At 40.7% G+C, this 17241-nt stretch overlaps 1 protein-coding gene across 7 annotated transcripts in view; it reads right to left on the bottom strand.

Moving 5' to 3' along the window:
- Window positions 1–1329: 1329 nt before the first annotated feature.
- plekha6 (pleckstrin homology domain containing, family A member 6) overlaps window positions 1330–17241 on the bottom strand; it is a 206347-nt gene continuing 190435 nt past the window's right edge. For all 7 annotated transcript variants that reach the window (XM_047025028.1, XM_047025025.1, XM_047025026.1 and 4 more), the window contains 8 exons: window positions 13725–13824; window positions 12592–12677; window positions 8405–8563; window positions 8067–8219; window positions 7849–7982; window positions 7503–7651; window positions 5924–6023; window positions 1330–4454 (listed from right to left, as the gene is read on the bottom strand). In XM_047025028.1, the coding sequence (XP_046880984.1) occupies window positions 5926–6023; window positions 7503–7651; window positions 7849–7982; window positions 8067–8219; window positions 8405–8563; window positions 12592–12677; window positions 13725–13824 (879 nt within the window). In that variant the 3' untranslated portion in view covers window positions 1330–4454; window positions 5924–5925. The remainder of the gene's footprint in view (window positions 4455–5923; window positions 6024–7502; window positions 7652–7848; window positions 7983–8066; window positions 8220–8404; window positions 8564–12591; window positions 12678–13724; window positions 13825–17241) is intronic.

Below are 17241 nucleotides of genomic sequence, written 5' to 3'. Positions count from 1 at the left end.
CAATTGCCTTAAGTAAAACATTTAAATATGTCAATGATACATTTATGTACCAAATTTCAAGTTAATTAGGCCTTTGGTTCAAGAGAAGAGGAATTTTGAAGGTTTTCCCAAATTATAACTGTACAGGAAAATACATCAGGCGGACCTTATGGGACCTTATGGGTCCTTGCGGCTTTTTTGTTCCCCATGAGAAATAATGCAGGCACACCAAGTTTTAGAAAGATTTGAGCAATGGGGTGGAAATGCCATCACTTTGAAAATCGGACATTAGGGTTCCTCTGTCAGGAAGGGCGTTTCCTGCGCCACAGGAAACGCCCTTCCTGACAGAGGAACCCTAATAAGAATACCAACAATAACAATAGGTTCCCTCCTACCGGAGGAACCCTAATAAGAATAATAATACTAACAATTATATAAGCAGCTTCGCTGCTTGCCCCCTAATAATAATACTAATACGAACAAAACAATAGGTGCCTCGCAGCTTCGCTGCCTACCCTCGAAGACCTGGAGACCTCGAGGACCCTGAGGCGAGTGAAGAAGATTGTGGCCGACTCTTCTCACCCTGGACACACTCTGTTTCAGCCACTCCCCTCTGGCAGAAGGCTCCGGTCCATCAGGTCCAATACTACACGCCACAAAAACTGTTTCTTCCCATCTGTTCCTGGGCTCTTCAACAAGGCCAAGGGCTTACACAGACTTTAATCACTATCTGCACAATGACACCATGCCATATTGTAAATTGCACTGTTACACTATTTGCAATTTTTGTACTATTTGCATTTTTTGTACTATTTGTATTTTTATATTGTATGTTATGGCTATTTATTTATTTTTTCTACATTTTTACATACTTTAGCCCCTTGGTATTAGTTAGTTAGTATTGGACTTTGTACAGTGTATAGTTAGACAACATATTTAAGATTTAAGATTCCTATATGTTGAATGTATGCACCTTCCTGCCAAAGTAAATTCTTTGTCTGTCCAAACGTTCATGGCGATTAACACCCTTTCTGAATCTGATGTTCAGTCTATTATTTCTCATACCTTCATAGTTTCAAATGGCAAATTGGTGTGAATTAGAGTGGATGACTTTCCATGTGTTGAATGGTATCCTGATTGAACCCAAGTGTGATGATATAGTTGCCTGCTTCCCTGCCTTCATTAGCTATGCTATCATTTCTAGAACTAACAAATAGTCGCTTTAATCTTGAAGAAAAAACAAAACAAGAAACAAAGCATTAACCAACCAATGTGTCCTAATAAAAGTGGTCTCAAATGCACAACTTCACCCCCCCCCCAAAATAAAAATGTCTTGTTTACCACAAGAGAGACATTTTTTTTTTAAACTTTATTTATCCAGACATACACATGGTAGGACAAAAGTTATTCTTGTCAATTAGCATATGGAGCAAAGGTCCTCAGTAGTATAATTATTTTTGGCAGTGATACTCAATATCAATAACAAGATAAAAAATAAAACTAATATTATAATCATTCAAGAGAGTGAGACAGTTTTTAAGAGGCTTTTACAAAATCTGATGGGTAACTCTGAAACCATCTACAGTTGAGAGAAACGCATATAATGTGTTTACATTCACTTTATTGCAAGAAGGTATTCCGAAAGCAAGCATACAATGTTTTTATATATATATATATATATATATGTTTGCATAGTTCAAGCAGTTGTGTATTTTCCCAAAGAAGCAAGATGTTAACTGTAACATGTTGTTGAAATTAGTATATGTACATTGACCAATGTGCTAAATCTCATTGTCATTAATGCTACATTAGTATCAAATATCGAACAATCCTTTTTTGGCTGTATTGCATTTCTTAACGCATTCAATACCAATTTTTCAAAACTACCTTTATATTGTAAATCCCCACAAACCTAGCCTTCAAGACAATGCTCAAAAGCAATAAATAAAAAATATATCAGCAATACTTATTTTTCTCCGCTATTGTGGAAAACGCATTCCTGTTTATGTGTTAAAAATGTATCCTTTTTACTGAAAACATAATTTGTTTGACATAACATACCCATGCTACTAAAAAAATATGGACTGCATCTTTTGACCTTAGGATTCCCTAAACTAACAAAAAAACTAACTAAAACAAACACTTGAAAATATATTATATACCGTATAAGCTGTATTCTTTAAACTGTATTTTATGCCTTGTTAAATCCTTTAACTGCTTTGTAAAAACAAATTCCTTCCCATTTATTCTCGATATTCTTTTCAAATAGTTTATGAGTCAACCTTTTTTTTATTATACTAAAAAGCTTGTGTGCCAGTTTGGCACATGGGAGGGAAATTCATGACAAATAGGAGTGAGGAACTATGGTGGGTTGACAGGGGAAATGTAGAGGTTTACCAGCATAAGGGTTCACTTTTACAGACGCAAATGGAACATGAGAGAGAAAATAATTTTCCTTACCAAGAGACAAAACATGAAAGTCCAGAGGGAGGAATCAACTACTTTAATGTTTGGGAATGAAGTCTGGAGGAAACTGAAATTGTCCATGTGAAGTTACTTTGTACTGAATAAAGGGTTATAGAATGTTGATTTAAAACATTTGAGTCTTTCTGTTCAATCACCAGTCCCTCCAGATGCCTGATCCTGAGTAGACAACATACGTTTTCTTTATACAGCAGTTAACAAAGCTTACTGGGTGTTCCCATAAAATAAATCTAAATGAATAGAAAAATACTGTTTTTACAAAGTTAATAAAAACTCCAACTTCAGCTTGCACTTGACATAGTAAAAATGCACTAGGATGGAATAAACTCAGGAGATGTTTCCAGTCCAATTTATAGAATTGCAAAATAATACCCTTTGAAACGTCATGATTTTATGAATATCTTTCCTAAACATCACACCTAAAAACAACAACAATACAACAATATGAAAGGTTAACTTTTTCATATGACAATGATGACAAACTTAGACTCAAATACAATCATATTGTTGATATCAGATTTTTGTGAAACATTTGTTTTGGTAACTTATTTAGGGTTTCTCCAATTCAATTGGACTGTCCCAATTTTTAGGACTTCTTTTGCAAATCTTAATGCAGGAAAGGTTACATTACATTACCACTTGGAATTGCATGTATCTGCACTACAAAATTGAGAATACACCCAACCATGGATCAAAACATATGGCACACTATTTTAGGATAATGTAGGATATGATATGTTTGTTGATATACACTATAGGTTCTTGTCAACTGGTAAAATGGAAATTGCTAGCTCATTCAACTAAAGTGTTTTTAACTAACAGACTTACAATTCTAAGGTCACTTTATTCACTGATGTCTTCCCACATACTATGAAAACATTAATAAATCTAAATGTATTTTACCCACATTAAGATTTTTACGTATGGTTAGTGGTAACAGTGAGAGGACTGTGAGAAGTCCAATGGCTTTGATGTTAAATGTTAGAGGGAGCACTTATGATGTTGATGTTAAACAGTCACAACCAGGTGGCTGGGGGGCTGTAGGGAAGCATCACAGTGATCCAGATGTTACAAGGGTGGGTTGGGGTGGGGGGAGGAGGTCTTGGACTTGTGGGACTCTTTCTGTCAGTTTGGAGTAACTTCAGCAGATCAAAGTTCATGGGCTGTTTCTAAGCATTTGTATAGATGAGGCGCTATTTTACCACACAGCCTCCCCTTGTGCTTCTATTTTCCTCAAACCCCTATTGGTACAGCATGTATACTGTTCTTCCGCCTATTCATCCAGCATCTGCACTGTTCTTTAGCCCTTTGCAGACAACCTCTGATTGATCTGATCACTTTCCTTAAAACAATTTCTAGCTTTCTCTTTCCTCATCCCATCCTCTATGGAGGATCAGCTTCTACATCAGTTCATGGAATCCTTACCCGAGAACCTTGCACAACATACAGAAAGTTCCCTCCTGGAACATTTAGTCCAAAATAAAGTCACATTTCAACTCAAAATTCAAATGGGGTTTTTAATCTCTCTTCAGCAAATTCAACCCCTGAGCAGGGTGACAAAGAAGAATAGTTTCACTGACCAGGGTTCTATGGAGCACTACAGGGTAGCACGCAAGAGCTTCCTCAATTTTTCTGGTTAGGTCTTTCCTGTTTCTCGTGTACCTGAAATGTTGTTGTTGGAATTGTTGTTTTCTATTCATAAAACTCCTTTGTGACAGGCTGAGATTGAGTAGAACAAGCATGTGAGTGCAGTGAATGACCAAATGAAAGGTGAAGCACACAGTTACAGTGGCCTCCAGAGTTGGGAGGAGTGAACTTTCAGTCTTGCCACACATTTTGGTTTGCCGTCTCCTTCTCATAGCTTCCTGGTACATCTTCTTGGTATTTTGTCATTGGACCGTTGCACTGTTACACTGGTCTGGTGATACAAAGAAGTTTCTTTGGGGTTCAAAAGGATGCTCCGTCAAACTTGACTGATGCTAGGGCTTGAGCTAGACATTTAAAAGAAAGAAACATATTTTCATTTATTTCAGAAACCTGAGGCTACCTGGTCTTAGACGTGGTTCCTATTCAGCAATGAGCACATCCCAAAAATAGCAGCACGCAATTTCACAAGCATCTGACACCACAAATGAACTATTGAACTACTCAATAAATAAGACACAATGTTATAATTGTTAGGCTTTTGGTTTTGATCGTTTCATTTGCTAAAATATGTTTGAAATTGTAAGCAATTGAAAATGCAGAATCATTTTACATTTTGCTCCAGTTGACAGAACAGACGCATGTAACAGAAACATGTATGCAACAAAATTGTTGGTGAAAAATGCAGAGATTAGATGGTTAGATTTTGGAAGTACTACTCCAGGACCTCATACAAGAGGTATTGGTATCTGCATTCAATTTGGGTTGTCCGTGTTTTGGAATGGCCATGACCAGAACGGATTAAAACGGCAGTGGTTCCATGTGTGTCTGCCAGTGCTGGAAGTTGGGGTTGAAGGCTGGATTTGTTTTTGCCAAATACTTGTTGCAGGAAAATAAATCCTTTGGGTAGCTAGCGTGTTTGTATGCATGCAACTTGTGCATGTTTACTTTTTTTTCTAGAAGCCTTAGTTACTCTGAATTAGGGTCCTATTTAGTGGTGATACCTCAAACCCATATTAGACTTGGCAATTAAATCATTTAGGTGGCAGTGTATTCCCATCCCACTTAAATGGTGCCCCATTCAGCACGTATAACTGCCAATATTCACCCTGCAAGAACATCATGAAGATTCACATCCTTGCTGGCAGCCTGTAGGGAATCTAAATCAAATACATTTTGGTTTATTGGTTTGGTTCATGGCTTTGATTAAAAAGCCACAAAAAGCACAATGAAGACAGCACAGTTGACTGTTTTCAGAAATTACTGCTTTGCCCAGTGTTGATGTTGTGAGCTGCAGATGGATGAAGTTTGTTTGGACTGCAGTACTCCTTTCATTTAATAAGATTGCTTCCTCCTTAAACAGTTCTGACTGCTGGACAAATCAAGTTAATGGCTAGACACTGTGGCACCGTTGTTTCATCCTGCTGTTAAAAAAAAAAATTAAGTAATTGCAAATCCAATATGAAATGCGTGGCACCAGATCATGTCAGCTAATATGATGCTTCCGGAAAATATAGCGACAGGCAACTGAGCATTAAACATGGATAGTCCCAATATGAGTTTCAAATGTTACCTTAGTATAATAAAATATTCTGTTCTTGACCTGTTTTGTGAGTGGGATTTAAACCTTTCTGTCCTACATTAAAAAAAAGCAAATGCCCCAAATTTATGAAAACAAACCATAATGTGACAGAGAGGGAGAAGGTGGGGGTGAGTTTCTTAACTTTACTTTCATCTTGGACTTTAAGAAGAGGGAGGGGTAGAATGGGGGGTATGTTTGGTCGGTAGAAGCTGTGTGGTGGACGGGGGGACTCACCTTCACACCTTCATGATGTGGGAGGAGTCAGAGAAGTCAGCGGAGGAAGGGAGAGGGGCCAGGTTGGTCGGGGAAGTGGGGGGACTGGGGGCACACTGGGCTGGAATGGAATGTGGGAAGGGGGTGGGGGGAGTAGTGAATACAAAAGAGAGAACGAAAACTAGGACCAAGCAAAGGAAAGGGGCAGCAGTGGAGGAGAGGGGGGTGGGGGGTGACTGGAGGTGGGATTGACTGAAGACCACATCTCAATAGAAGAGATGTGACCCTGGGCTTGAGGCACAGCGCTGCATCAGCAAGCAGGACAAGAAAGGTCCCATTTTAACACATGCAATCTTACATAGGACTTATATTCCCCACAGATGGATAATAATGTTGGAAAATAGGTTTTCTAACAGTAATTGTGTGAGCCAAATGAGTGAAATATCAATACCAACCCAGTCAAGGGATGTTTCATAAGACTTTAAAATCGGACATTTAAAACCATACTCACTAATAACATTTGACCTGGATATTACTTTTGTATCATAGATACACACCAACGCATTCTTGTGAGGAATTCAATATTAGAGTCCTTGACCAACCAACACCTTGTTTTGTCAATACAAAATGTGCTTGTATAGTATAGTTATTAACAGCATGGCGTGAGTCATGAAGAAACTGTAAATATATGCAAGAAATGTTAAGATATGCCTAATATTTTTGCCACCAATAGTTGGTTTTGAGAGAGTGTGGTGACAATGTGCAACTGTAGACTGCATATGTCAAGCTACTATCCATTGTCATTTCACCCTGCTGTACCCAAAACATTCTATTGATGAAGATTTTCTAAAGTTTGGACGGTCTTGCCATTAGAAAATTAATTAATTTGACACGGTTTAGGTTATTTGATCAAAAACTTAAGGGCCTGGAAGAATTCAAGAGCTTGAGCCATATTAGTGGGTTCATTAACTCATCTTCAAGGAGTGATTAAGCATGTTCAGAGCTATTAGTTCCACTAATATGGCTCAAGCTCTTGAATTCTTCCAGGCCCTTAAGAGCATGTCCTTACAACCTAAGGTACTGTTAGTGTGAAAGATTTAGGGTAACTGCAGTAGACATAAGTACATGAGGGTCAGGTTGTTTGGGACGAGTTGACAGTAATATCAGCATTCCTGGGTATACTGAGACACATTATTCCATTTGAATTTGAGTGTTAAAGAGTTTCTATTCGATTAGGCCCAGGCTTGATATTGGTAGACAGTTTTAGACAGTGAAAGAAAGCCATCCTTTGAGATCCTCATTTGAGATTGTATGTGAATCTTGATGCAAATCTCTCCTCAACAAAATTGCAAAAATAATCTCAAATTAGGATTTAACCCTGAACAAGTGATGTAATTTGTGTGTTATTTAACACAATGATATGTGTAGGTTTTTTGTGTGGTGGAGGAGAGGGGCTAGGGAAACAGAAAGGGACTGTCATGCCATAATCTTTTTTTTTTCATTGAGGGGGCCTAACAACAGCAGGGCATTGATGATGTTGGGGGTCTGTAACCGTGACAATGGGGTAGGGGTGGGGAGGTGTTGTAGATGGTGTCCTCACCAGAGAGGAGGCGACTGCGTCGAGAGGCCTCAGCGGCCAGGGCGCAGGAGATCTCGATGCGCTTCTCCTGCTCCTGTAGCTGCTGCTCTGGGTGGCTCTGGCTCCTCCCCTCAGCCGGACCATCCAATAAGGGCACCACGTTCTGGAGACTGGCAGAGGAAAGACACAGAGAAAGAAAGGATAAAGAAGAGAGGTTGGGGAGTATGAGGGATGAGGATGGGAGAGGTGTGCAGAAAGAGAGACCAGGAGTTTCACCCTGACCCGATTTCACATTCCAGATAAGTGGTGTTCAGGGCCTTGTTCTCTATGCGTGTGTGCATGGGGAAGACAGCAGTGGGCTTCATACTTTGACTTAGCAATGAGTGTCTTGATCCTTTCCACCTTCTTCTGTTTCTCCCTCTGCTCTTCTGGGCTCAGAGGGGCATCCTCCTCTACATCCAGGTACCGTTCCGGGATCAAAACCTTGTCTGGGGCCAACAGCTGCAAACAACATCACAAAAATCAAGGTTTGGCACCAGGAGCTGAGTGACTGGGGTGTCAAGGTATTATGTTGCTCCGACGCACTTCGTTATTAATATCCAGGTTGTAGTGGTCTGGTTCAATCTGCGATCGCCTCAGCCTGGCAATTTCCTCCCTGGGGGACTCCACTCCCTCACCACGCACCGCTGCCTCTAAGTCTTTTATGTCCACCTCGTGGGCCGTCAGCCGCCGACGCACCTGACCAGCAACATAACAGAGACAACCAATGAGCTTTAGGTCAGGAAACCAGGCCCAAAAGCCAGCCAACTAGCTGTCAGGAAGTGGCACTGGCAGTCATAGAATACGACTACCTTGAGTCAGGTCCGGAGATCAGAAGAAAAGCACACCAACCAATGGTAGGAGAGTGTCTGTCAGCAACATACCACTCTGTAGCTGGAAGTGGACTGGCCCCCTGACAGGTTCAGGCTGCGTCTCTTGTCCCTCACAGAGCTGCTCTGGTTTCTGCGGATACGCTCATTCTGCTCCTCTACGGTCATCTTGGACTTTACCTCCGCAGGAAAAACTGCACTCTTAGGACGCTCCTAAGACAATGAAGGATTAACACCAAAAGGAGTAGATGTCACAAATTATCCAAACACCCACCCTCACATAGAGAGTGCTCTCCAGCATAGAGGATCTATCCCAATATGACCTGAAGCTGTCCAGGCAGCATATGTTAGGCTAGACTTAACACCTTGCTAACATACTAGCAAGGTGTGTACTAATATACTAACATGTGGGTCCTGAAATTTATCACTTATCTTCTTATGCATGTGTATGTTATATTGCACATTTAAATGACGATGACAAGAACACTAATGTATAGTGTTACAAAATGGAGGGTTCCCTAAAGGTACTTTTCGATCATTTTGCTGAGCAGGTCTTTCAGCATGGTTTGTAGAAGTGGGATTGAAGTAAACTACAATGATCCCGTTCCGTCTTTGGAATTATTTTTAAATTATCTTTGTGACTATGATAGACATGCTTCTGTTGTGAAATATAAATCTGTTGACCGAAAAATCTGGCAATGTTCTCAGGCAATTGAATACTATAAATTAGACGGAGACGTATTAAGCCATGGTAAAGTTTAACAGTGCTGTCTGTCATTGAGCCCTGGCAGATAAAAGGTTGGGGTTGACCAGGAAATCTAATTTTCTTTTGAAGAAGACTTCTTAAAAACATCTGAGCCCATCTAATCTAGTTATTTATAAAATCTTTGTCAGGCTCAAACATTTCCTCAGCCCTCCGAGATCATCTGGTCAGGGACTTTGATAAGGTCAGGAACAAGGTTGATATTGTTGAGATTTTTAACAAGACTGTATTTTAAAAGGTTTTCAATTCCCACACTCCTGATGTGAACCCTGTTACAGTTCAGAACTTGTGAATTATTTTATCTCTGAATGTAGACTGTGTGCTTAGGTCTTTAAAGCTTTGAAATAGTCAAATGTATATCCTAACAAGTCTTCTGATAACCGACATGTTCTAAATACAACTTCTGACATTTGTTTTGGGTCAATAACATGTCCAAATTGCAAATATGGACAAAACAAGAGATGCATATATCACGCAGGAGGAGCAGACAATAATCTTACAAACTTTGTCTGGTCCTCCTGCGTGAAATATTATAATACACGTCCACGTAAGGAATGACCCTGATTAAAATAGAGAGTAGTGCAAGTCATGACTCAGAAGTGTTTACAAAAATGTTTCTTCTTTCCTTCCAAACCAAACGATCAAGTTTATGATAATAACAGAGTGGACCAGGATAGCTGTTTGGCTATCGATTTTTTTGTTTAAAAAGCAATTTATGCTTTTGCTCAAGTAGCCTACTATTTGCAACATGCGTCGATACCCAAATAAATGTCCTGGTGCACAACTCTGTCAGGCTACTGCATTTTGTACTTCTGTCAATCAATTTCTTATTTCTTGTGACAAAGTGTAGTACCAGTACCAACCATTTCCATTTTGAGTTAATGTAGTGTGTTTTTGAGTTAATGTTAAGTCGTTTTTTCACTTAAGGGAGCATACGTTTGTATTGGGGGGAGGTAAGCACGTCATCCTATTTGGGGGGAGTTGACTCGTATTCGGGGGGAGTGTTTTCATTTGGGGGATGCATTCATGTTAGTGGGTGTCTTTTGCACTTCAGGGCCACCGTATATAAGCAATGAACCTTGAAACACAGTAGTCAAATGTACACCTTCAACTTTCTCCAAGTGTGCCTTGCAAAGGGACAATGTTCTTTATTTGTTTCAGGTTGGAGTAGACAATGTGAGGGCCCTGTATAAAAGAACCCTGGAGCTCGATATAGAGTATAAGAGGCTTTTAATAAAAAAAAAAACAAGGCTGGAGATAGAAGAAGGTAGTACATGACTGAATGAATGACACTAAAGTTAGTTACACTGACATTCTTTTTCTGTGTTCTTACGTAAGGGAGAATGTATTTGTTAAACCTTTTTCTACATTTTGGTCTTTTAATACCTTTTTGTGGCTTGTCCCAAATATTTTTTTGTTGTGCATTTGAGTCTTTTGTGTGGGTTTTCACCATTTCTTTCTTTCAATGTCCTATTTATAGTTTTTTTGAAAAATACTATAAAAGTGAATGAAACATCCAAATTCAATGAAAGTAGTGAAATGATCATTTGTGAAGAGCATTGTACGGTACCATACACGTTGTTTTTTTGGGTTTGAAATGTTTTGGTTGAAGGAAACCCAAATTTCTGATATGGAAATAATTCGAAAATGGGTCAAAGCTAGGGCTGTCCCCAACTTAGATTTTCTTTGGTCGACCAACACTCGACTAAAACGTCTGAAAATCGACTAATCGAAATTTGAAACGCTTAAAAACATACAAACATTTTTGTGATTTGACTCAATGGCTGCTCGACATTGCAAATTCAGCCGCTAATAGCCTACTATTAATAAGACTCGTATCACCAGTCCTGATGTAACCAAATAAAAAATATTGTTTGTTTACCCTTGCAAATAAGAGTGTAACGGGTGTGAAACTGTGAAACTCACTCCTCAGGTACGTAATGGGCTACCCGCGTCAACGAATAGCTAGCTTTTCTTTGGCGTAGCTGGTAGTGGTCGCGCTTGGCAAGTCAGAGGTCGTGCGTTCGAGCCCAGCGAGCGACCTCCCGGAAATGAGTCTCTGCAGTTTGGGATGTCTGCAATGTCAAACTTGTTGGCACATTCAACGTTTTTCGAGTCACCCGGTACTTTGTAAATGTACTTTAATGAAATGCTGCCATACCACAGATTTCTTTGCCATTTTGACTAATAATACCGACAAAGTAGGCTATGGCTGAGTTTTTAGTTCTGCAGCCAATTGTGCTTGTGCTGTGTGCAAAATACAAAACAAAACAAAGCGCAGATTAACGAAGGGGAAAACAGTAACACCTTTTCTTTTAAATTATATATTTTTTGAGTTTCTTTATTTGTCTGTAATATAATATACAATTTCTGTGGAACATTTCGTTAATTCAGCAATGATGACACAAGCGGGAATCAGATCTCACACTGCCATACGGCAGCTCGACTAAAAAAATCTTAGTCGACCAAGAGCATATCAACCAGAAAATCGACTAGTCGACTGAGTGGGGACAGCCCTAGTCAAAGCAACCCAAGGACAACAGAAGGGGTTAAGGGGAGACACCCCAGCGAATAAGGATAACGTATCAACATGACACTACATAAAAGTACCCGTAGCAAAATAACGAAACGCTATGCATAGAGTCTGTGGGACTGTGAGCGCACGGCTTCGATGTGTCGCATTGGCAACATACGGCTCAATAAGTTGGCAACGATAAGTAATTCCCTCTGCTGAGATTCAATATCTTTCATAAAGATTGTCATCAGGGAATGCGAAAGGGTTTTGTCAGTCTCTAAATGGCACACCAAGCTCCACAGGATCTTCTATGAACGGTGACGCCATTATCCTCAAGAATGAGTTAGTAGCTTTTATACCGGTTGATCTCTGATCTCCAACTTAACCTGCTCCCAACCAGGTTAGGCGTCCAGCATGTGTTACCATGGCGATCTACCCTGGTAAAAAGTAATCCACCGTCATGATACAGAAAACCCTGGGTTGAACCTGAAGTTACCTCGTTAACGCCAAATCTTGATTTGTAGTAAAAGCCCCAGGTTTTCCTTGAGAAATTTAATTTGGTTTTAACCATTTTAATTTCTTTAACATGAGATCTGCATATCAGTTGCAGCTAAAAAAGTATCTCAATAGCATTCAAACCTTAAGCTTTTCCAGCTTTAAATTTGTGAATGCAAGTGTAGCATTACATGTGTTCAGGTTACTGGATTTTAACCTTTAACCTTCTCTTTAAATAACTACAAAATGAATAAACAATTACTCCAATACAAATGTGAACATGGGATTGCTCTCAAATTATGGCCTCTCCACAACATGATTAGTTAAAAAGGTAAATGGACCAGTGATTAATAACTGTGGTTGCTGTGCTGAACTTAAAGCTTCTGAAATAAGTATGCATTGAGTGTGCTCCACATTAATCTAATCTATTGCTTAATCATGAGTGCCTGGTGGGTTCTGTAAGCCTACCCTGGAGATACCGTTTGGCACCCTGCCATTCCGTCTGGACACATCTACCTCCACTGGAGACTTGGTCCTTGGAGGGACAATCCCAACTGCAAACAGACAAAATCAGCAGGAAACATTAAGACCATTTGATCTCTGGGTAAGCAAGCCCCTTCATCAGGATTCAATCGATCTCAGTGTCTTTAACCCAAGGTACATGTTGGGCTGTGGTAACACTTGTTAGTTTACATTGTATCGGTTGCACACAACATTCATCATTAATAATACAGCATGGAAACTGCTGTAGCATCACTAGGTCTTCCTGGAAAATACTGCTGGTAATGATGTTACTAATAAAACTACTGGTCTGATCATAAATAAGGAAAGGGTTCTACCTCTAGGGATATTGGTACTCTGAGGGGGTCAGGGCTGTAGGAAGAGAACTGGGCCCCTGTAGGGTTTTGGCTAGTACCACGTTTAAATCTCCATGTTCAGGTTACGGTTGGTACCACACTGTCTACATTTTTATTTTAGCAAAATTTGCTAGATTAAATAAATTGGATGTTTGCATGTCTGGTTGCTTAAGGCATAAAATGCCTTATGGCTCTGAGTGTAGCCGATGTGAATCGGTGAAACTCACTCGTCAGGTATGTAATGGGCCACCCGCGTCAATGAATAGCTAGCTTTTCTTTGGCGTAGCTGGTAGTGGTGGCGCTTGGGAAGTCAGAGATGGCGAGTTCGACCCTCGGTGAAGGGTGGAGACTGTCCGGAAAAGTCTGACGGAACTCGCAAAACCACGTCCGTTACATACCGTCACATTCCGTGACCCAGATCTCGTTAGGTTAGCCTTAGCTAGCCGCCGGAGTGAGTTTCAGAGGGGTGAATGTAGCCGGTGTGAATCGGTGAAACTCACTCCTCAGGTATGTAATGGGCCACCCGCGTCAACGAATAGCTAACTTTTCTTTGGCGTAGCTGGTAGTGGTGGCGCTTGGGAAGTCAGAAATGGCGTGTTTCGACCCTCGGTGAAGGGTGGACACGGTCTGGAAAAGTCTGACGGAACTCGCAAAACCACTTCTGTTACATACCGTCACATGAGCTTGGCTCTGAGCTTGTGACAATATAGTTGAATCTAATCTAATATGGACATTGTACTTAACCTTTATTAATACTGGATTGCCTGTCTTGATCGACTTCGTGAACATCGCTGCTACTGGTCCATTCCTCAGGCAACTGGTCCTGGCGGTGGCCAAACTTGTGCTGCAAAACAAAGCGGCATCGCCGTTATCAAAACAAACTCAAGATATTTACATACTAGTAGGCACCATCTACCCTTTCAAAGCTTTCAGCCACTTTGTTATCCAAACAATTAATGCATCAGATATGCATTAATGTGGATATTTTAGGTGAGATTATGTTTAGATCGTCCATTGCCGGATATACCTGGAAGCCAACACTTGGAGATCCAGCATAAGTTGAAGGTAAAGGTCTACACAGCACAGATACACGCAAGCAGAGACTAGCACAACCACATCACAACCACATCACTAAACCAACTGGCACTAGAGGAAGAATGGTAAAGAGACTACTGTGATGACTTCTTCCTCCTATGCAGATCTATGTGTTCCTTAAAAATGTGAAATTGCCTCAGACTATAGCGTGAATTTAAATCCAAAAGCACCAAACTAATCAGAATCATGGTCCTTTGTAGATATATAGTAATAAGTTAGGAGTAAAAGATATTTCAATGGATATTTGTGATTTATAAAATTCCAACTTCCACCCCCAAAAAAGTTCTAGTTATTGTGTGATTGAGTAGCCAAACTTGTGCTAAACGCATTTGCAAAATCACTATTGACAAGATGCTTTAGGAAAGTGAACCCAGACTGAGTTTGAGTTAGAAAATAAATAGGGAAATAAAAAGGAGAAGTGAAAGAAAGGTATGAGTGTGATGGAAATTGAGTTTGTCTGTGTATGTGTGGACTGAAGGCAATCTGTTAGTGGTCTACCTATCCGTGATGGGTGGAGGGTGGGGAAGGAGCCTATGGTTTCTAAGGACAGTTGTTGACGGGGTTCAGGGGCAGATATTTTCCCATTCACAGGAAGGGCAGGGAATCTTCCTTTTCCTGTGCCCCAACTGTCACCAAATACCTTTCTGCTGCGGGACCTTTCATCGTCGGGATAATCGTCGTCCAGGCCCAAGCTGCATAGCCAGGTGGCGCTGTCGTAGGGCAGAGGGGGGATGGAGGGGGGGAGGGCGGAGGGAGACTCCAGGGGGTAGTAGGATTTAGGGAGGGGTGGCCTTGGGGGACCAATCTCCTAAAGAGATAGGGGAAAGAGATAAGGATAGAAAGGAGAGGGAGGAAGAGGAGGAAGAGAGAGCGCTGTGCATCAGCAGGAGTGATAGAAAGCCAGGTGGAAGTATGGAGCAGAGAGGATAATGAGACAATCGGAGGAATGGCAATCTGACCTCCCTGGTGAGGTGAGGTCAGGGAGTGAAAGGTCACAGTCGTCCAATGAGTGCACACATTTTTCAGTCCCACCAATCAGTAGAGTAAAAAAAAAAAATTTCACCAAAACCATTAGGCTCTTCCCTTTCCAAGCATAGACACTTGAATCATAAAACAATAATTATAGAACGCATAGTGCAGAATCCTATGAATGGTAGCCTGAACACTCTAATCCTATGTGAGTGTCTTGGTTCAAAGTGACATTTTCCATCAGACAAGGAAGGGACAACTTGTTTAGGAGTAGCCCCTTGTAGCCCCTTGTTTCGATCAGCCCCAACAAGGTTTTCCAGATGCACCCGCTACAATGGTTTCAACTTAAGGAGTCATACATTGACATTTCAAGACCTTGCAGGTCTTATGGACTGACTTCTGGTTAGATCATAAGGTTTCATTACGTCTATAGGGATCTAATTAGGTTCACTTATGAAAGCCAACTAAAATAGTCCTCAGAAATAGTGTAGAAAGGTTCAAACTATCATCCCCCCATGGACCTTATCAACATAACCAACCCTAACCAAATCATGCCAAAGTTGATCAGCTGCAGATAAAAGAGCTACTGTTGGCTCGTGGAGACAGACAGACAAGCCTGTCTGGGGAACAACAAGCCCCTCCTTGGACCGGCAGCAGCAAGGGTGGACTGCCCGAGCACAAAAGGATCATAGGACAGTTAGCATATATCTAACTATATCTGTCATCATGAATATTTCAGATGACAAGAAAGGCATTTGGCTTTTTAAGGATTTGCGTCATGAGTTCTGATGCATGCAACAATATTTTTTGGTTTATTTTTGAAATGGCGTCCATTTGAATTACTTTAAACAACCTTGCACTGTTGCTTTGAGAATACATGTTCACTGAGTACAAAAAACTTCAGTTCCCATAAATCCCAATGCTTGAGGAATGTTGTTTTGCATCAACGTTCCACAAGAAATTACACTTATATTGAACGAATTGGAAGCAAGTAAAGGATTTCCCATGTGTTCAAGTGCATATCATTGGCGTCACTGGGTTTAAAGATTAGTTTGCCTGTTAACTTTGATTGAAGACTCATTATGCCTACATATGTTTCTTTCTGGATAAGACATAGCAGTAGCATTGGAGCTAACCTCTAAATTGTTGTTTGGGTAGGTAAGCAGATGCTTGTGGGTGGAAATGCTGGTGGATTCTCTTGTTTGACATAAGTAGAGATAGTACTGTTGGTCAGGGTTAGCCACCCTGGACCGGCGTTGAGGTGGGGAGTGAGTACAATGTGGGTACCCGTAAAACTCTAACTGGTTATTCTGGTTAGTATTGTGAGAAAGGAATAAGCATTGTGACTCAGGGACATATACCCGTAGTAATCTGCTGTGAAAGGGTACCTGTAGCACTCGTAGTTTACAAGAGAGTAAGAAACTGGGTGAGGTAGCCAATTTTCTGTAGCCAATTGCCACCTTGGAAGTTAGTGGATGGTCTACCAGTGTTTTCGGGGGGTCTGCTTAAGGTCTGAAGACCCATACTGATGGGAGTCTTTGGCAGAGTGGGTGGAGGTCCTTGTATCTACTTGACAGAATCTATTCTGAACTCCAGCACCGGCTTGGTTGGGATTATCACTGTTTATAGAGGACAGCTGATTACTTGGATTCAAGCCGTGGGTAGCGCTAAGGTCAAGGCTTGGGTTTGTATCTTTCATTTCACTAGAGCTTTGGTGGTGGGTTTCAGGGGGAGGGTGTTGCTGTGCAGGAACGTGCACAGGAATTTTGAAGGGCAGTTGCTCTGGCCTGAAACCCACCCCCCCCCCCCCCCACACACAAAAAAAGAAGAAGAAAAATAGCCTGCCTACTAATGCTAATAATGTAATGCATTACTTCCATCATTTATTCTTATTGTTAAAACAAAATGTTATAAACTAACCATCAGCGGACATGTAGCTTAGTTTTCCTACCAAAACAATTAGCATGTGATAACGGGCTGGTTGTCTGGTAGGCAAGCTAGCCATCTGATTATTTAGGCTAAACGTGGCAAACTGCACTGTTGCTTTGAGATTTTAATTGATTTCATAAAACTTGATGATGATTGTTCGTTTGTTATACATTTCTCCAACTTAAAATTCACCTTTTCTGACAACTTCAAAGCAGTTTTTTATCGACACAGAATAAAACAACCGTGACCGTCTCTTAAGCGCAAGAAA

The sequence above is a fragment of the Hypomesus transpacificus genome, chromosome 9 (assembly GCF_021917145.1).
Source record: "Hypomesus transpacificus isolate Combined female chromosome 9, fHypTra1, whole genome shotgun sequence".
NCBI lineage: Eukaryota > Metazoa > Chordata > Actinopteri > Osmeriformes > Osmeridae > Hypomesus > Hypomesus transpacificus.
Note: the sequence above shows the minus strand (reverse complement) of the source record. Positions and strands in the feature narration are given on the sequence as shown.